Source organism: Anarhichas minor, unplaced genomic scaffold (genome assembly GCF_050575085.1).
Source record: "Anarhichas minor isolate MPS153535 unplaced genomic scaffold, ASM5057508v1 ptg000127l, whole genome shotgun sequence".
In the NCBI taxonomy this organism is placed as follows: Eukaryota; Metazoa; Chordata; class Actinopteri; order Perciformes; family Anarhichadidae; genus Anarhichas; species Anarhichas minor.
In genome coordinates, this window is record NW_027466573.1 from 138,933 (window position 1) to 159,318 (window position 20,386).

The following is a 20,386-nucleotide window of genomic DNA, read 5'->3' on the forward strand; positions in this document are numbered from 1 at the left end:
ATCATCATCATGTGTTTTTCTCTGCAGCGCCATGTACAGTCGACACATGTCGACTGTACATTCATTAAATGCCTAAAAGCACCTTTTTATAGTGAAGTCTGGGCTTTACTGTATGCTGCCAGCTTTTATGGTCAGGCCTGTTGTTGTATTTTATATTATTATATTTCTCTTCTTCCTCCTCTTCTGTTTTTGGCATAAAGCTGAGCTGCTGACTGGCTCCAGTGTCCTGCTGCTCTGTTGTTTCAGGAGGAACGTAGAACTTTTATTAAACAACCTCTAAATATGCAAGCAAGGCACCAAACCCCCCGGTGCAGGTGTTTAAAAATGAGACACGTCAGCAGGTAATGAAGCTAATGACTGACTCGCTTCCTCGCAGACACAGAGCCGGTATGGACAACAAGGCGCTGGAACCCGACTCTGTGAGCATCCACGTAGAGGAGGTGGTCGTGTGTAACGGAGGCGTCCAGCAGCAGGACGCGTCCATGTTGACCCACCTGAAGAAGGTGGAGAACCACATCACCGAAGCTCAGCGCTTCTCCCACCTCCCCAAACGCTCCGCCGTGGACCTGGAGTTCAGCGACCTCTCCTACACCATCCAGGAGGGCCCGTGCTGGAGGAGGAGAGGTAGATATGTACATATACACATATACACACATACATACATGTATATATACAATCTAGTAATCTAGTAATAATAACACAAACTGTATCTAGGAAGCTCAGTCTGTGGCGACTTGGTTTGGGAACCAGAGGGTCACCAGTTCAAGTCCCAACACCGACCAAATACAGAGTGTGTACTGACAGTTTGAGAGGTGCCCGTTGGCTTCCTGGGCTCTGCTGAAGTTCCCCTGAGCAAGGCACCAGACCCCCAAACTGCTCCTCATAGTAGGAAGGGTTGAGGCTTAATTTCACCAATTAATTGCTAATGTGTGACATGAAAAGTTGATTTGATTTGATATTAATTCAACTATTTAAACTCTGAAGTAGAAGTAGAATAAATTCAGTGGTAATTACAAGAAGACTACGAAACATAACTGAAAGAACATGTTTGTCTTAGTGCAGGAGTTTGTCTATTAGGCCGCTCACAGTCAGCCGAGTTGTGCTGTGGATCAAACAGCTCTGAGGACACACGGACCAGACGTCTGGTGAGGAATAAGAATTAGCTTAAAGCCGGTGTATGAGGCTCAGCAGCAACAGAGAGACAAGTAAACTCACCTCCATTCGGCGTTGGTCATCCTCACTCTGACTGATGCTTACAGTTGCTGCAGCGAAACCTCTTTATTGATCCTTCTTGTCGAGATCATCTCCCTACAGCGGGAACAGAAGACGGAGCAGGAGGGCTGATTGTTTCTGACACACTGGATCCATCCGAGTCCATGGATTATCACACAGAAGATCAATGAGCTCAGTGGAGTCACAGACTGTAATACACTAATGCAGGAGCCGTGCACATGCTAGCGTTGGCTGTATTTTAATCAGGCATCAGCCTCCGGTTCTGACAAGTGAAGCTAATGAGGAAGTCTCTTAAACCTGCATTCTCTATAGTGTCCACCAGGGGGCGACTCCTCTGGTTGTATAGAAGTCTATGAGAAAATGACTCTACTTCTCTCTTGATTTATTACCTCAGTAAACATTGTAAACATGAGTTTATGGTCTCAATCTCTAGTTTCAAGTCTTCTTCAATACAGCATGATGTTCATTTAGTACATTATGGTCCATTTAGAGTCAAACAGACCATAAAGCAGGGGATGCTTTAGGGCGGGGCTACACGGTGATTGACAGGTCTCTACCAGAGACATATACGGCATCTCTACGTCACTCCTCCTCAGTCCAAATATGGTCACTTCCTGTTCACTGGTTGCAAAAAGCCAAGATGGCGACGACCAAAACACCAAACTTGGGGCTTCAAACTGATCAACAGATCAAAGTTTCAAAGTCATTTTGAATCTTATGCACTGAAGGTAACGATCCACATGCAGCACGGGTTAAATGAAAAGTTGAAATACAGAATATTTACAGTAAAGAACGTTGAATTACTTATTAACACTGAGGTAAGCGCACAAAACTGTAGAATTTAAAGTGAAGTTCTTTTCACAATAACAAAGCCCTGTAGCCTGCAGGCCTAACGTGTAAATATGCTGGTGATTTGGCTTCTTGGACCACAGGTTGTCATATATTTGGGTTTTTGTCTGTTTCCTGTTTTATTTTGAAGTTCTCTCCTCATGCGTCATGTTTGGTTTTATTTCTGTCGTTTGTGAGTTTTTTCACACATCCTGCTCCACTGTTCTCACTTTCTTTGTTACTCAGCCACTATTTCATCAACCTCAGTTCCTTTGTTCTGTGTCGGTTCATCCTTTGTTGTGGAGGTTTGTTTTGTAAACTTCTTGTTTTATTGAAGTATTTTCTTTTTATCTGCCCGTCTGAGTTCTGCATCCAGGTCCTTCCTGTCTGTGCTGCTCCCTGAACGTGACAGAGATGCACATTACAAATCACTTTCACTTTACTCATTTAAATCACATCATTTAACTCTCGATAATACAAAGATTACAGTCACTGAGTATGTCGGTTGTTTGTTTTAACAATTGAGAAAACGAATAGATGAGGACTAACTGGTCGGTAGAAGAAAGCTTCCCTCCTCAGATTAAAAGCACTCTCCTAAGATCTTAACTAGGAAGCATCCTGAACACGAATATTCACAGCAAATTGAATGACGTAAGATATGAGTTGTAATTATATTTAGCTCTGGATCAACGTGTTTGACAAATCTCAGCCCCTCAACCCAAAACCTAAACCAGTCCTAAACCTTCACAGAATACTGGAGCTCCGAAAGCTGAGTGAGCAATATCCACCTGTTCTCAAAGAAATAGACTTTCTTACCGATCCATTCACTCAAAATAACATTTACAGCAGTGTAATGTGTCTTCACTAACCCTGTAAATGTAAGTAAGACGATGTGAACCAGCCGGCCTCTATCCATGAGTCTGATGTTAAGAGTACGCTGTGGATGTGTTGGAGGGTTTGCTCTGAGGGTTCCAGTAAGTGCTGCATCATCTGAGACGGTTTCGGTCATCAATAATGTAGCTGACCGGAGAGGAGGAGAGGAGAAGGGAGGGGAGGGGAAGTGGGGAAGGATGAAAGGAAAGGAAGGGAAAGTGAGGTAGGATAAAAAAAGAGGCGAGGTAAAGTGGGGTAGGGGGAAAGGGAGGAGAGGTGAAGTGGGGTAGGATGAAAGGAAAGGAAGGGAAAGTGAGGAAGGATGAACAGGAGAGGTGAAGTGAGGTAGGATTAAAGGGAAGGAAGGTGAAGTGAGGTAGGATGAAAAAGAGGTGAGGGGTGAAAATGAAGGGAGATGAAGTGAGTTAGGGTTAAAGGGAAACAAAGTAGGGTGAAGGGAAGAGAGGTGAAGTGAGGTAGAATCAATAGGAAGGAAGGTGAAGTTAGATAGAATGAAAAAGAGGGGAAGTGAAGTGGGGTAGGGTGAAAGGAAAGGAAGGTGAAGTGAGGTAGGGTGAAAGGAAAGGAAGGTGAAGTGAGGTAGGGTGAAAGGAAAGGAAGGTGAAGTGAGGTTAGGGTGAAAGGAAAGGAAGGTGAAGTGAGGTTAGGGTGAAAGGAAAGTGAAGTGAGGTTAGGGTGAAAGGAAAGGAAGGTGAAGTGAGGGTAGGGTGAAAGGAAAGGAAGGTGAAGTGAGGTAGGGTGAAAGGAAAGGAAGGTGAAGTTGAACAATGAGTGTTCCTACAACAGCAAGACACTCCTTTCATTAATTAATAAATCAAACATTGATTAAACAGACACCAGCAGCAGCTGAGTCAGTGAGTCACATAACATGTTTCACCGTTATGCACTTTCTGTACTTCTTATATGTTTTGATCCATCATTACATATTAATAAAAGAATAAATCTGCTGTAATTTGGCTCAAATAAAAGCATTTTCTGGTTAAACTAGGCATAAAAAGGCATGTCTGAACACTCTTAGCAGCATTAACATGTCAGTGCAAAGCTATTTCTTGGAAATGTGACAAATATTTCATATAACTTAAACGTGAACTTTCTCTCTCTCTCTATCTCTTTCTCTCTCTCTCTCTGTCTCTCTCTCTCCCTGTCTCCCTCTCTCTGTCTCTTACAAGCCTATACATATTAAGTAATTATGTTTTTATTGCCTTAGACTGTTAACCCAAACACAGCTGTGAGATGAGTTAATAAGAAGTACGAATGTTGTAAACTGCCGAGGGGTTATATTGATATCAGGCTACTCAGCAACAATCTAAAATCCTCCAGCACACTGACGATATGACATAAAGAGAAGAACTATACACAGTGAACCATGTTAAAAGAAAAGGGTGCATCTCACTGATCTCTTTTAACAACATCTGTTCATGAGCAACATCTGGACTTCAGGTTGTTCCAACAACACAAGCTCTAGTTTGTTGTTTTCTTTGTGTTTTCTGATCCCGCTCCTCTCGAAGGTCGTAAGCAATATGTCGTAGGAGGCTGATGCAGGTGACTGAGCGCTCGGTGTTAATGCTGTTAGACTGAAGTGCAACATCTGATACTTTCAGACCAAAGCAGTTTTACTTTCCTGTTTACTGAGAGGAAGTTCCTATTATCTGGAGCGTTTGTATATGACAACATAGAAGAGCAGGATGTGATGCACGATGATATTTGTGCCTTTTAAGACTGAACTACAGGTACAGTGACTCACGTCAGTGACGGTGTTTGTGAGGGTCCCCAATGATGCAGCAGAAACCCGGCCCTGTTGGTGGGAAGCTGGTGAGGGATCATGTCCTTGCTGCGAATCTAGCGCCTCCTACTGGTTGATTTGTCTGCTTCTGTGCAAAGGGAATCGGCAATTAACTAAATTACCTTCCACAGCTGGTACCTACTGTCAGCGTCATTGAAGTAAAAGATAAGGCCTTTCATATCTTTTATACATTACGTATCCTGGTTATCGTGTTTGATATTACATTTATTACATTTTCATGATGCCCATTACAGGTTTCATTTAAAATGGCTATAAATGAAGTTCCTCATTTTGAAACACAGAGTTGACTCTGTGTGTTTCATGTGAAAGTGACTCAGAGTGTGTGTGCATTGACACAGATGCAGAGCGTTAACGTGGACGCACAGTGAGGTCTCGCTGAGAGACTGATGCGGTCCTTGTTATCGTCGGTTGAGCCGTGATGAAGCGGTCTCTGTGTTGTTTCCAGGTTTCAAAGCCTTACTGAAGTGCCTGTCTGGAAGGTTCTGCAGTCGAGAGCTGATAGGAATCATGGGGCCCTCAGGGGCCGGGAAGTCCACCTTAATGAACATTCTGGCTGGATACAGGTAAGAGTGACAAAAGCCCTTTCTACTGTACGGACTGTACCAAAATCCAATAGTTGGACGCTTCATTCATTCCCACATTTAAATTCCTCTTCTTACAGACAAACACCAGGCTACTCTAATATATTAGTGTTATACTATTTGTAGCTTTAGATTCCAGTGATGGATTGTTTCTGACTCGTGTGATCAAAACATTTACAATAAATCCAAAAGTCAACATGTATTTAAAAAAGATCGATGTGATCATTTCCACGATTCACAACATGTTTTTAATCGAATGAATCCATTTTAGTTAAATACAGCGTTTCCACTGCAGTTAGCAACAGTTGTGTGTGTGTGTGTGTGTGTGTCCAGGGAAACAGGGATGAAGGGTCAGATCCGGGTAAATGGGAAACCCCGGGACCTGAGGACATTCAGGAAGATGTCGTGCTACATCATGCAGGAGGACATGCTGCTGCCACACCTCACGACCCGAGAGGCCATGATGGTGAGCTGTTCAGAGCACAGACCATTCAAACTGTGGCAGTGATGATGTCATCCTCTAAACTCTGTCTGAACCAGTAACGGATATGTTGATAGAGGTCGATGGTTATTGTGCCAACGTGCTGCAGGAATGTTGCATTACATGATTTATGAGACGTTCTTCCTCTTTGTTTCAGGTTTCAGCTAACTTAAAGCTGGATGAGACTATGGAGGTGAAGAAAGAACTGGTGAGAGAAACACATCTACTCGCTCAACATACACAGAAGAAAAGATGATAATAATACTTCCTTAAATACTGAATCCTGACTTTAAACATATCTTTCCCGTCCAGGTGAATGAGATCCTGACTGCTCTGGGGCTCCTGGACTGCGCTCACACTCGTACCAGCTCTCTGTCGGGCGGTCAGTGCAAACGTCTGGCCATCGCTCTGGAGCTGGTCAACAACCCTCCGGTCATGTTCTTTGACGAGCCCACCAGGTGAGACGGACGGACGGACGGACGCACGATGTGCTGTGATGGTTAAACGTGGACTGAGGAACTATAGAGAACATTTTAACTGTGTGACGTGTGTTTAGATCGAATGATACGTACAGTAGATGTTGACTTTCACCACATGGAGTCAGAAGGCTTCTTCTGTTGGATCCAAAAGGAAACATACTGGAATACAACATAAAATATAGTTTCTACTAAAAACATACTTTGCCAAGTTAATTGGTTAATAGATGAATTGCCGATGTGAAGATGTGAAATGATGGGTGGCCCAGAGGCAGCTGAAGTTGGTCCACTAAGCACATCTGGCTGCTTACCTCTAATGGATCCAGTGACAGCTGGACATCTGGTGTTGGAGTGATTTTGACAATTATACTCTTAATTCCAGAGGAACCATCTGGCTGCTGTGGGCGGCTGGACGCTCTGGGACACTAACTGTCAAATGAACTAAACAATCTCAACAGGTTCTCAAAGTTTCTCTCATGGAAACCTTAATAATGACCAAATAGCTTCACCGTGTCTTCACAGTTAACTTCAGACTTACTAAAGGATCATTTAGGTTATTTTAAATATCACGGTGCACTATGTTTCAGTTTCTCTTCCAAACTAACTGCTATAGATGATCTGGCTCAAAGGGCTTGTCCATCACGTTGTTGATACAGGGTTCCTGTACATTTTGATAAATTGTTTATTGGATTAAATCGTACTTTCGTTTCTTTTCGTACGTACTTTTGTTTCTGCCGCCGCAAGACTACCTCACCGGGAGGAGAGCGTGCGGCGGTTCCGGGAGAGAGACCATCAGTTAGCACAGACGGTATATAAGAAGTGGACGTAGTAGTCATCGTGATGTCACCCGTTGGTTGGTGGACTGATGTTTTGAAGCCTTGAGTTTGCCGATTTCGCCCGTCGCCATCTTGGAATACAGGTCACCATGTTGGCTTTTTGTAACCAGTGAACAGGAAGTGACCATATCTGGACTGTGGAGGAGTGACGTTGAGACGCCGTATACGACTCTGGTAGCGGCAACAACCTGTCAATCACAAGGGAAGCCCCGCCCTAAAGCATACCCTGCGCTCAGGTTGGCGATGACTGAATTTGTGTCGCTACAGCTACGTCACCTGAAGGTCCTTCCCACGAAGCAGATACGAGTCTTTTTGTCATTTCTGCCACTTTAATTTGATTTAATCCAATAAGCAAACTATCAAAGTGCAAAAGTACAGCCCGTGTTAGTATCACAGTAAACACACACAGGTGGCTAAACTACACAAAAGATGTTAAACAGATTATGTTGAGCAGTTTGGTTGAGTTTCACGTACTCTGGCTGGTACTAGTTAACTTTTTGTAATAACTGATGACTGACTTTAGATTGTATTGACCCAGAAGTAGAGGTGACATTCTGCCCCCTGCATCTTACACTTTGCACCGTAAAAGGTTGATGTTGCACCCGATCCCTAAAGCACCAGACAACAGACTGACTCAAAGAAAGGTTTTAAGCTTAACACCCAAATCCAGACCACCTTAAAAGAGAACACGACACTAACTGAGCTTTAGAGCTGCAGGTCAGCAGATGTCTGTTACCTTTGGGCTGAGCTAAGCTAGCTGTTTCCCCTGTATCCAGTCTTTATGCTAAGCTAGGCTAACATAATAATAACTTTATTTATAAAGCACCTTTAAAGACAGTTTACAAAGTGCTTTGACAGATAAAGCAGCTAAAGCACGACAATAAAACCACAGAAGCTCATCAGTGAGGCCCAGCAAAAGCAAAGTACGGCAACATTAAACCCTGATACAGCAGGACAATAGATTAAACAATAACACCAATCAATACAATAAGAACAAACCAGGAAATACTATGAATACATAAAATGAACCAGCTGCTGGCTCTAGCTTCATATATAGTGTAAAGATATGTTTGATATATACAAATAAGCTTTTCCTTTAAGGTTATTCCTCTTTCACTGCAGGCACATCTCAAAAGAACTTTAGATAGAAGTGCCCTCTCACTGTGGATCTCAGTGATCAACTCTCACTGTAGATCTCAGTGATCAACTCTCACTGTAGATCTCAGTGATCAACTCTCACTGTAGATCTCAGTGATCAACTCTCACTGTAGATCTCAGTGATCAACTCTCACTGTAGACCTCAGTGATGAGCTCTCACTGTAGATCTCAGTGATCAACTCTCACTGTAGATCTCAGTGATCAACTCTCACTGTAGATCTCAGTGATGAGCTCTCACTGTAGATCTCAGTGATCAACTCTCACTGTAGACCTCAGTGATCAACTCTCACTGTAGACCTCAGTGATCAACTCTCACTGTAGATCTCAGTGATGAACTCTCACTGTAGATCTCAGTGATGAAGAGGAATCAATAACCGGGGCTCGGTCTCATGAAAGCCTGAGGAGACGTTCTCCTGTCGGGTTTCTTCTGCTGCTCGTTAACGTTGTGTCTCTGCTCAGCGGACTGGACAGCGTGTCGTGCTACCAGGTCGTCTCTCTGATGCGCTCTCTGGCGCTGGGAGGACGCACCATCATCTGCACCATCCACCAGCCCAGTGCCAAGCTGTTTGAGATGTTCGACAAGGTACGAGTCCCGACGTTCCACCTTCTATTGATTGTGTGAGGAGCTGTGGTGCTGTCACATCTAACGCTGCGGCAGTCTGTCCGTCTGCGTCTCCTTCAAATATCTCCAGAACTACAATGTTTAAGTACAAGTACACAGTAAGTAGTATAGTAGTTGAGTTGCGTATCTTTTTAAGTGCTTTGGGGGCATTTTGTAAGTTATTTCAGGCTAGAATGAGCTGGAATTGTAACATAATTTAATATTTTTCGTATCTAAACATCATCATAAATCGATAGCTTCTCTGGGGCCCTTCAGTGGATAAGTGTCTCTGTCAGAAGCCTCCTTTACTTTCAGCCGTGACTGTTTCTGTTCCTCTCCAGCTCTACATCCTCAGTCAGGGACAGTGCATCTACAAAGGAACGGTCCCGTACCTCATCCCCTACCTGAAGACGCTGGGCCTTCACTGTCCCACCTACCACAACCCTGCAGACTTCAGTGAGCCTCACATCCATTCATGTGTCCGCTCCTCTGTGGCTGAGGATCCTTCTCATTCATTCATCTGTGTTTCTGTCTCTGGCTCAGTCATTGAAGTGGCTTCAGGAGAGTATGGAGACCTGAACCCTGTGCTGTTCGAGGCGGTCCAAGGTGGGATGTGTGCGCTAGGAGAGAAGAAGAACCAGTGTGACAGCAACGGCCAGTCGGTGTGTGCAGCAAAGTGCCCGATGGTACGTAGCAGCAGATGAAGTGCTGCTGAGCAGGGACCTCAGACACTCAAGGGCCCCAAATGAAGTCGTTGTACATTTATATTCACAATATAAACCGAAGAGATATGATTACTACTTAAATACCAGGTTCTGTCAAAGTCAGGTTTTATGTACTTTGTATTTTCAGTTGATGTTATGCCCACGATACTCGTTCTTGTTTGGGAAACACACTTATTCACTTTCTTACCAAGAGTTCGATGAGAAGATCGGGCCTCATGCAAGAACCACGGATCTCAGAGAGCAGCACTGAAATGCATGAACACTTCCAGACACGTATAGCCTAATATGGTAAATGTGGGGGCGTTAATTATGCTAATTGACATTTTATATTTATGAACGCATGCTCATTTACACAAAGGTGGTATTCAACGAGTTCACGCTGGTGATGTACAGTTAATCTGAAGTTGGGAGCGTTCTCTGAATCTGACGTCTCACTCGTCTGAGACCACCGTACAAAAGAAAGGAAGAGAAAGTGAAGAGAAAGGAAGAGAAAGGTTCTGGTGTGAGGTCCAATGATGCCTCACTGTCTGGTGATGCATGTTTAGTAATGTTATGTTATTATCTGCTCCCCCCCAGGACGCCGGACACATAGAGAGACATTCTTTTGCCACCAGCACACTAACACAGTTCTGTATCCTCTTCAAGAGAACCTTCATCATTATATGTCGGGACCAGGTGGGTTCCCTCATTCTATCAGCTGTGAGCTGGTTCCACACACATGAAGAGACGTTCCCTTATTCACTGCATGTGTATTGGTTCTGTGTTCTCAGGTTCTGACCCACCTCAGACTGATGTCCCACATCTTCATCGGTGTGTTGATAGGGTTGCTCTATCTCAACATCGGCAACGACGCCAGCAAAGTCTTCAACAATACCGGCTTCCTCTTCTTCTCCATGCTCTTCATCATGTTCGGAGCGCTCATGCCGACCGTGCTGACCTGTGAGTCCCACGGAATTCTACATCTCACGTGTTTGTGATGTGATGTTGACGGATGTGTGTGACCCGTCTGTTAGTTCCTCTGGAGATGTCCGTGTTCCTGAGGGAGCACCTGAACTACTGGTACAGCCTGAAGGCCTACTACCTGGCCAAGACCATGGCTGATATCCCGTTCCAGGTGAGCTGGCCCTGGGACTCACATAGTGCTCCACTGCCCTCTAGTGCTACTTGAAGGAACTGCCTGGTTGTTGCAGTGGATTATATACTTCTGCAGGGTTTCTCTGATGTTATTCAGAGGCGGGCTTCAGCTAAACTCAACACGCATGTTTACCATGAATATTCATGAATATAATAATGTGTTGAATGTCATGTTTCGTGTCCCATGTGTTGGATTGTGTGTCTGGTACTCGAGTACTCGAGTCAGACCAGAGACTGAATATATATGAAGTACTCACCATGACGTCTCCCACTGGTTTGTGGACTGTGGTTTTCAACCCTCGATTAAAGCATTTTGGCCGTCGCCATCTTGGCTTTTTTGCAACCAGTGAACAGGAAGTGACCATATTAGGAGGAGTGACGTAGAGACTCCGTATACGTCTCTGTTAGATACCTGTCAATCACCGTGTAGCCCCGCCCTAAAGCATCCCCTGCTTTATGGTCTGTTTGACTCTAAATGGACCATAAGTTACTAAATGAACATCATGCTGAATTGAAGAAGACTTGCGTGACGTCGCCTCATTTGGAATGAATGGATCTTTCCTCTGTGTCTGTGTGTTCGGTTTATCTTCAGCACAGGTTCCACGGGTTCTTTAGACGTCTCGTGGTGGGTTCCTCCACTAAATGAAGGCGTTGTTGTGATTTCAGGTGATCTGCCCCATCTTGTACTGCAGCATCGTGTACTGGATGACGGAGCAGCCTCCTGAGGCCAGCCGCTACCTGCTCTTCTTGGCCCTGTCCACCTGCACGGCCCTGGTAGCCCAGTCCCTGGGCCTTCTGGTCGGGGCCGCCTCCACCTCGCTACAGGTATAACGTGTAATGTTAGATATATGAGTCATAGCCACATGGTATACACATTAGTGAGAATATGTCCTCTGCATTCTTCACACAGGTGGCCACGTTTGTTGGACCGGTCACAGCCATCCCAGTGCTGCTCTTCTCTGGATTCTTTGTGAACTTTGACACAATCCCCAAATATCTGCAGTGGAGCTCCTACGTGTCTTATGTGAGGTGAGTGAGTGCAGGAGTCTGGACAGCAAAACATCATAAAGAATACGTTTTTATTACACCCGGGATCATTTCTATTCTCACTGAGTCATTCATTTAGATTTGTGAACACATCAACATCAGTAGAAAGTCGAGTGAAAACAAAGATGAGCGGGGAAAATATGAATCAAACTGTCCAATGATTAACTTCTCGGCTCTGCAGTTCTCAGTTTTAGAAACAGTTCACACTTTGATCTGTCTGTCCACGAATCAAATATCCTACATTGATCAAACTAAATCTACTTTGATTAACTCTCTAAGTAGTTCTGCGACGTCTAAAACCGCTGTCGTTTCAAAATGTCCTCGTGTGCAATGACCTGTAAACGCTGTCAAAAGCTAACTCATGATCCACTTAGCGATTAGCGACGATGGATCGGTCTCAGGCCACGTCCACACGACTACATTTACATTTGAAAACGCAGATGTTCTGCTACGTTTACACTGAGCGTCCACACTACGCCGGGGTTTTCGAGCGGCAAATGAAAACGCGGGGGTTGCGTATTCGTTTGGACGGTCGAAAACGCAACATTTGGAAACGATGACGTAGACACACGAGTTCGCTACTTGATTGGTTGTTAGCAGTCACGACGTGTCCTTCCCTGATTCGTCACATGTCTATCACGTGATCATAAACGACAACATCGATTACCGATCGACTACCAGGTTAATTTAACATGGAGAACTGATGACAGGCGTTGCTGACCTTGTTGTCTTTACTAGCACCTGTTCAGTTAAAGTCTGCATGTTTGCGGAGGAAGCAGCTGTTATTGGAGCGATCAGTGTCCAGCGGAGATACCAGCCCTACGGAGCGGACGTCTGAAGTCACGGTTAGCGGCTTTGAGGAGGACGGACACAAAACGGAGGAAAACAAAACTTTCCTTTTCTTATTAATGCTTATTTTGTTCTGCACAACTATTGTGAAGTCCACACATAAAGTATAAAGGAACAAAACATGGATTACTCTGCAGCAGGACAGAGACTTCAGCAGCAGAGCTACGAGTGAGAACAGACACAATGAAACGGAGGAAACGAGTGAAAGACGTGTGTTGACCACATTTATGGACAATAATCTAATAAACCTTTATGTGTAAGTGTTGATTTTAAAGTAAATACGATGTGAGAGAGAGAGAGAGAGAGAGAGAGAGAGAGAGAGAGAGAGAGAGACCCACAGCGCTGTAACTAAGTCTGAAAAATAAAACTTTCCACGAAATGTGTCTGTTTGAGTTTATAGAGGAAGATCTTAAGTATCAAACACGACCTTTCATTATTAAAGACTACTTTATTACTCTGTCATATTTCTTTAACTAAGCAACCAATCTACTTCCTGTTTACACCGGCACCATCACGCCCAGTGTACGTGAAGAGTCACGTGATATTCGTTTTCGGGCGTTTCAGTGTGGACGGAGATCATCTAGCCTCAGTGTCTCTGTGTTTCCTCTCTCAGGTACGGCTTTGAAGGCGTCATCCTCTCCATCTACGGGATGAACCGCTCAGAGCTGGAGTGTCCGGGGAAGGTCTGCAAGTTCCAGAAGCCTGAGGAGGTCCTGCAGCTGCTGGACGTGGAGGACGCAAAGCTCTACATGGACTTCATCGTCCTGGGAATCTTCTTCATCATCCTGAGGCTGTTGACCTACCTCGTCCTCCGCTACAAAGTCAACTCAGAGAGATAGGTCTCTCTCTCTCTCTCTCTGTCTCTATCTCCATCTCTCTCTCTGTCTCTCTCTCTCTCCATCTCTCCCTCTGTCTCTATCTGTCTCTCTCTCTCTCTCTCTCTGTCTCTCTCTCTCTCCATCTCTCCCTCTGTCTCTCTCTCTCTCTCTCTCTCTCTCTCTCTCTCTCTCTCTCTCTCTCTCTCTCTCTCTCTCTCTCCTGTGCACAGACAAACACAAACCTCTCACGTTGGAATGAGTTTCATTTCGTTCAACGCATCGCTGCTAAAAAGGGGCGGAGCATCCATTCTGCTGCACAGGGGCTGATGATGAAGAGTCCCCTCACGGATCAACACACACCGGTTTTACCTCAGACATCAGGACTTAGACTCTGGTGAACGGAGCCAGATCAGCAGCATTTATACTGTTTCATATTCCTGCAAACAAAGGTGGACGTGACGCATTCTGGTTCCACTAAACTTCCCCTTTTTATAAAAGAAATAGAGCGTTTAGTCTGTTAGTCAAAAAAACCGCCTGACGACGAATGTTAAGTGAGATAAGTTGTGCCTGAACACTGGAGGAAAGCGGTTAGTTTGAGCTACTTTTTGTTTGATATTTTTTGTGGCCGTCGTCCCCAAAAAAACACATTTACTTCCTGTGTATAAAAAGAGTTGAATCATTGTTTGAGCTAGATTGTTTTTTTAACATGTTGATAGTTGTATATTAAGCTTTATCATGATTGTCTACTGAAATTACTTATTTTTTGTACTTCCATGATGATGATCTGAAATCTTTAGAAATGAAATTGTTCAGCCTTAATCCTTTTATACTGTGTTATCTTTAGGATTATATGCAGTTATATATATATATATATATATAGATGTATATCAGCTCAATAGATTCATTACTGTCTTTATGCTCATGCAATCATGTTTGGTGCTATCTGAACTTTCATGTTTTATTTGAATTATAAAGAAGTGATGCATCTGGACCGAACTTTAGAGAAAAGTGAGCAGGTGAAGAACAACCAAAGAGAACTACTGTAACTGGAAGTGTGCTCACGTCTTATTGACAATGTGTTGAAACTCTTTCTGTTGTTTTGTTGTTTGTCACGACCACTTATATGTTCATTCATTCTCTTTTTAAATATATGTATTTGGATAACTTTCAGCTTCAGCTGTGTAAAGTGTCTGGTATTCTAATAAACTCTGATCTAACTACTTTAATTAAATATCTCATTTTATTCATGCTAGAACGAGATGTCGTCTAACGAGCAGACAGTTCAGTTTCCTCTTTATAATCTCTTCTGAAGACTCACTTTTACAAATTAAAAATTAAATACGGTTATTATTATTATTATTCCTATACAAATCATTTTTTAAAAGTTGCCATAAAGAGATTTTACTCTGTGAAATATAAACATAATTAAAAGTGTTCAACAGAAGATATTCAGTAGAATTGAGTTGGAGAAACAATAACTTACTAATGTTTATTAAATTAGTTAATTACCACCTCCTATGTAGTGTTTGTGTGTGTGTGTATATATATATAAAATTGTACTTAATATATATATATATATATATATATATATATATATATATATATATATATATATATATAATATTAAATATATATATATATATATATATATATATATATATATATATCTATATATAATATTAAATATATATAAAAGTAAAATTGTATTGTTGTGGCCGGTGGAGCTCTATGCAAACTATTAAGTAAGTATTAATAACTACAGATGTCAAATAGAAGCAGTGGTTAGTAAAAGGTACAATATTTCCTCTGATAAGTAGTGGGAGTACTAGTTGACAAGTATTATAACATTTAACAATTTATATAAAGTAATCAGCGCAGCCAGAGGAGAGCGGAAGTGTTTCAATGCAACTTGGAACCGCAACGAAAATACACGAAGAAGACTCCAGATTCTTTGACCCGCCCTACGCTGCCTCTGATTGGTTAGATTGGTTAGCTTTAGCCACAAGGAGCATGATTGGTCAGAGTTAGTGTAAAGAATGTTGTGAACCAATCAGAGGCAGAGTAGGGCGGGACAAGCCTTTATCAACCGGAAGAAGAAGAGAACAGATATCTTAGATTAATTAATATTATTAAGAAAATATGAGCTCATTGTTTTGTTTTGTTTCTTTTTTCTTTTCCTTTTTAATTTAAATTTGTATATAAGTAGCCTATTAGACATCCTGATCCACACTCCATACCAGTTGGTGGCGGTAATGCACTAATTCATTGTTTGCCAACCGCCAATAAACCCAAACAAGAAGAAGAAGAAGAAGAAGAAGAGAACAGCGGTTGTTGTTACTTTCATAATATGACTACCAGAAGGTTTTTAAAATACGTTTCCAGCTGACAGCTTTCACTGCGACTCACAGCTAACGTTACAGTAAGCTAACAGGTTAGCCACTGTGCTATAGAAGCTAATGCTCTGTTTGAACTAGCTCATGTACTTTTATCTAACGTTACGCAATGTTTACCTTTTAACCAGCTCTAGCTAGCTAATAGGTAAGCTAGCTAGCTAGCTAGCTAGCAGCGTAGGTCACCTTAGGATAAAGAAAGGAGATTTAAAACGTATTTAAACACTTGAAAATGAAACCAACATCGTCTTTAAATTAGATTAATGTTTCTGTGTGACTGACATTACTTCACTTTGTCAAGACAGACACGTGAGAATTAAGAATGGAGGACACACGTGTTTGTTAAAATGTAATTTTGATATTGTGTGTATATATATTTTATTTTTATACAGACACCAACAATAATAACAACATCTTGTGTAATATTACATTTATTCCAGCATTGTGCATTATTTTCATTAATCTATGTACAATATAACTTTCTACTACTTTTTAAATACCATTTATAAAATGTATCTCAATATCGTGTTTAATATAACTTTTATATTTTAGCTTCCAATAAGCTGTTAGTATCATTTCTTATACGCTTTATGTTTTAGCTCTTGCATTTAGTGTTGTTGTATTTTAGTTTTTTTATTGTAGATCATTTTTATATTTATTTATTTATCTTACTTGCTTACCTTATTTTATTTTGCAAATGTGTCAGAATAATTTTTTACACTTAATCATTTTTATTCTATTGTTAAAATTTGTTTATATTTTTATTCTTTAGTTTTTTTCTGTTATCTTTAATAAAAGTCTGGCACAAGAATTTCCTTCCGTATTAATAAAGTTCTATCTTCTCTTATGATATAACAATCATAACGTTGTGTTAATACTATTGTGTAGTTTTGTATTTTTTTTACCTTCATGTCAATAAAACCACAATGAATAGAATATACCTCCCATGATATCTGAGATGATGTATTACTATTTATTCTGGTTAATAATCCCTCTCACCAGAGTTTATTAATAATCCCTCTCACCAGTTTATTAATGATCCCTCTCACCAGAGTTTATTAATAATCCCTCTCACCAGAGTTTATTAATAATTCCTCTCACCAGTTTATTAATAATCCCTCTCACCAGAGTTTATTAACAATCCCTCTCACCAGAGTTTATTAATAATCCCTCTCACCAGAGTTTATTAATAATCCCTCTCACCAGTTTATTAATGATCCCTCTCACCAGAGTTTATTAATAATCCCTCTCACCAGAGTTTATTAATAATCCCTCTAACCAGTTTATTAATAATCCCTCTCACCAGAGTTTATTAACAATCCCTCTCACCAGAGTTTATTAATAATCCCTCTCACCAGAGTTTATTAATAATCCCTCTCACCAGTTTATTAATAATCCCTCTCACCAGAGTTTATTAACAATCCCTCTCACCAGAGTTTATTAATAATCCCTCTCACCAGTTTATTAATGATCCCTCTCACCAGAGTTTATTAATAATCCCTCTCACCAGAGTTTATTAATAATCCCTCTAACCAGTTTATTAATAATCCCTCTCACCAGAGTTTATTAACAATCCCTCTCACCAGAGTTTATTAATAATCCCTCTCACCAGAGTTTATTAATAATCCCTCTCACCAGAGTTTATTAATAATCCCTCTCACCAGTTTATTAATAATCCCTCTCACCAGTTTATTAACAATCCCTCTCACCAGAGTTTATTAATAATCCCTCTCACCAGAGTTTATTAATAATCCCTCTCACCAGTTTATTAATGATCCCTCTCACCAGAGTTTATTAATAATCCCTCTCACCAGTTTATTAATGATCCCTCTCACCAGAGTTTATTAATAATCCCTCTCACCAGAGTTTATTAACAATCCCTCTCACCAGAGTTTATTAATAATCCCTCTCACCAGAGTTTATTAACAATCCCTCTCACCAGAGTTTATTAATAATCCCTCTCACCAGTTTATTAATGATCCCTCTCACCAGAGTTTATTAATAATCCCTCTCACCAGTTTATTAATGATCCCTCTCACCAGAGTTTATTAATAATCCCTCTCACCAGAGTTTATTAACAATCCCTCTCACCAGAGTTTATTAATAATCCCTCTCACCAGTTTATTAATGATCCCTCTCACCAGAGTTTATTAATAATCCCTCTCACCAGTTTATTAATGATCCCTCTCACCAGAGTTTATTAATAATCCCTCTCACCAGAGTTTATTAACAATCCCTCTCACCAGAGTTTATTAATAATCCCTCTCACCAGTTTATTAATGATCCCTCTCACCAGAGTTTATTAATAATCCCTCTCACCAGTTTATTAATGATCCCTCTCACCAGAGTTTATTAATAATCCCTCTCACCAGAGTTTATTAACAATCCCTCTCACCAGAGTTTATTAATAATCCCTCTCACCAGTTTATTAATGATCCCTCTCACCAGAGTTTATTAATAATCCCTCTCACCAGTTTATTAATGATCCCTCTCACCAGAGTTTATTAGTAATCCCTCTCACCAGAGTTTATTAACAATCCCTCTCACCAGAGTTTATTAATAATCCCTCTCACCAGTTTATTAATGATCCCTCTCACCAGAGTTTATTAATAATCCCTCTCACCAGTTTATTAATGATCCCTCTCACCAGTTTATTAATGATCCCTCTCACCAGAGTTTATTAATAATCCCTCTCACCAGAGTTTATTAACAATCCCTCTCACCAGAGTTTATTAATAATCCCTCTCACCAGAGTTTATTAATAATCCCTCTCACCAGAGTTTATTGTGTTTGTTGACAGCAGCTGAACCAGAGGAGGATGCTGCCGTTAGTCGGCGCTGAGCTGACCCCAGTGCAGCTCTATCGACATCTCCTCCGCTGCTGCAGACATTTACCCAACGCAGCGATGCAGCAGCATTACCGACACGCCATCAGACAGGTGAGGTCGCCACTGACGAGCTCAACCTACTTCAGATGATTTAGGATTACTAGTATTATTACTAGTATTATGTAGAACTGTGCTGACAAACAACTCGTTTATGAAGCTTTTAAACAAGCGACTGAGCTGCTGAAGTGACTGAAATACAAATAAATCATTCATTCATTTAAATAGTTGTAAACATTAAGATGAAAGTATATATATATATATATATATAAATAAATATATGATGGCCATCCTCATGCTCACCTAAGTTGTTGCAGAAATTTGTGGGTTAATATTTTTCACACAAATTTGGTGCTAAATTAATTGTTGAAAAAGTATGAAAAATTCCTCATTAAGACACTTGAGGTAGACGTCAGCATAAACTACCAAACTGTTTGTTCTCCACAAAGTCGAATGACTCTTCATAGCGTTCTATCCAGTAAAAAGATCCTTTATTTAGTTTTGTTCGTCCTCGATGATTAAACTCTCCAAAGTCGTTGCTGAGATGAACTCAGGACGTCTTTAAACTGTGAAGGATGTTTACAACAAAATATATATAAAACAATATGGATCTCACAGCCGTCATGATGTCATCAGTAAACCTGTTGGATGTGAAACCCTTGATGACCCCGATGCTTCTGGTTCAGGGTTACACCAGTCACTCTGATGAAGACGACCCAGAGAGGATCCACACGATCATCCAGAGAGCCGTTACAGACGCACTCTGGATTCTTGATAAAGTGAGAATGAATTTTATTATTTCAAGTTGATGTGTGAATAAATACACACTGCAATGATTCATTCATTGTCGTTTTTATTCACAGTATACGAAGAAGAAGTGAAGTCATAAAGCACGGGGCCGGTGGATGTGATGTTTGTTGTGACGAGATGAAGCAACATGTGACGACTGTTCGGACTTCTTAGTGAGGATTCTAGTCAATGATCTATAAAAAGTGTAAATACTGTTCCTAGATAGTAATGACACGACTGTATACTGTAATTCTTTTTTAATAAATTAATACTCAATAATTGCAGCTTACAGTGTATACTTGAAGTTATTACGAGGAGCTTTCATTACCACCACCACCGGTCTCTGCTGGAGGATCTGGGTCTGTCCACGGTGGACCGGTCTCTGCTGGAGGATCTGGGTCTGTCCACGGTGGACCGGTCTCTGCTGGAGGATCTGGGTCTGTCCACGGTGGACCGGTCTCTGCTGGAGGATCTGGGTCTGTCCACGGTGGACCGGTCTCTGCTGGAGGATCTGAGTCTGTCCACGGTGGACCGGTCTCTGCTGGAGGATCTGGGTCTGTCCACGGTGGACCGGTCTCTGCTGGAGGATCTGGGTCTGTCCACGGTGGACCGGTCTCTGCTGGAGGATCTGGGTCTGTCCACGGTGGACCGATCTCTGCTGGAGGATCTGAGTCTGTCCACGGTGGACCGGTCTCTGCTGGAGGATCTGGGTCTGTCCACGGTGGACCGGTCTCTGCTGGAGGATCTGAGTCTGTCCACGGTGGACCGGTCTCTGCTGGAGGATCTGGATCTGTCCACGGTGGAGCGGTCTCTGCTGGAAGATCTGGGTCTGTCCACGGTGGACCGGTCTCTGCTGGA

The 20,386-nt window shown here is 41.8% G+C and overlaps 2 protein-coding genes across 6 annotated transcripts; both read left to right on the plus strand.

Annotated features, from left to right (window-relative positions):
* Nucleotides 1-389: 389 nt before the first annotated feature.
* Nucleotides 390-13,486, plus strand: LOC142941089 (ATP-binding cassette sub-family G member 4-like). Its single transcript, XM_076083351.1, has 14 exons — nt 390-624; nt 5,205-5,322; nt 5,674-5,806; nt 5,979-6,029; nt 6,134-6,279; nt 8,751-8,874; nt 9,234-9,348; nt 9,436-9,578; nt 10,194-10,292; nt 10,388-10,556; nt 10,631-10,731; nt 11,418-11,576; nt 11,662-11,780; nt 13,261-13,486. Exons 1-14 carry the CDS (start codon nt 390-392, stop codon nt 13,484-13,486), a joined length of 1,938 nt encoding a protein of 645 aa, XP_075939466.1.
* Nucleotides 13,487-15,557: 2,071 nt separating this feature from the next.
* lyrm9 (LYR motif containing 9) lies at nt 15,558-19,812 on the plus strand. 5 transcript variants are annotated; one of them, XM_076083343.1, is made up of 4 exons: nt 15,558-16,204; nt 18,659-18,793; nt 19,426-19,518; nt 19,603-19,812. In XM_076083343.1, the coding sequence occupies exons 2-4, from the start codon at nt 18,674-18,676 to the stop codon at nt 19,618-19,620; spliced, it is 231 nt and encodes a 76-aa protein (XP_075939458.1). In that variant the 5' UTR covers nt 15,558-16,204; nt 18,659-18,673; the 3' UTR covers nt 19,621-19,812. The 5 variants fall into 5 exon arrangements, with proteins under 5 accessions (XP_075939458.1, XP_075939462.1, XP_075939461.1 ...); XM_076083347.1 differs by having other exon boundaries at nt 15,560-15,896; XM_076083346.1 differs by having other exon boundaries at nt 15,565-15,896; nt 18,656-18,793.
* The last annotated feature ends 574 nt before the right edge of the window (nt 19,813-20,386 follow it).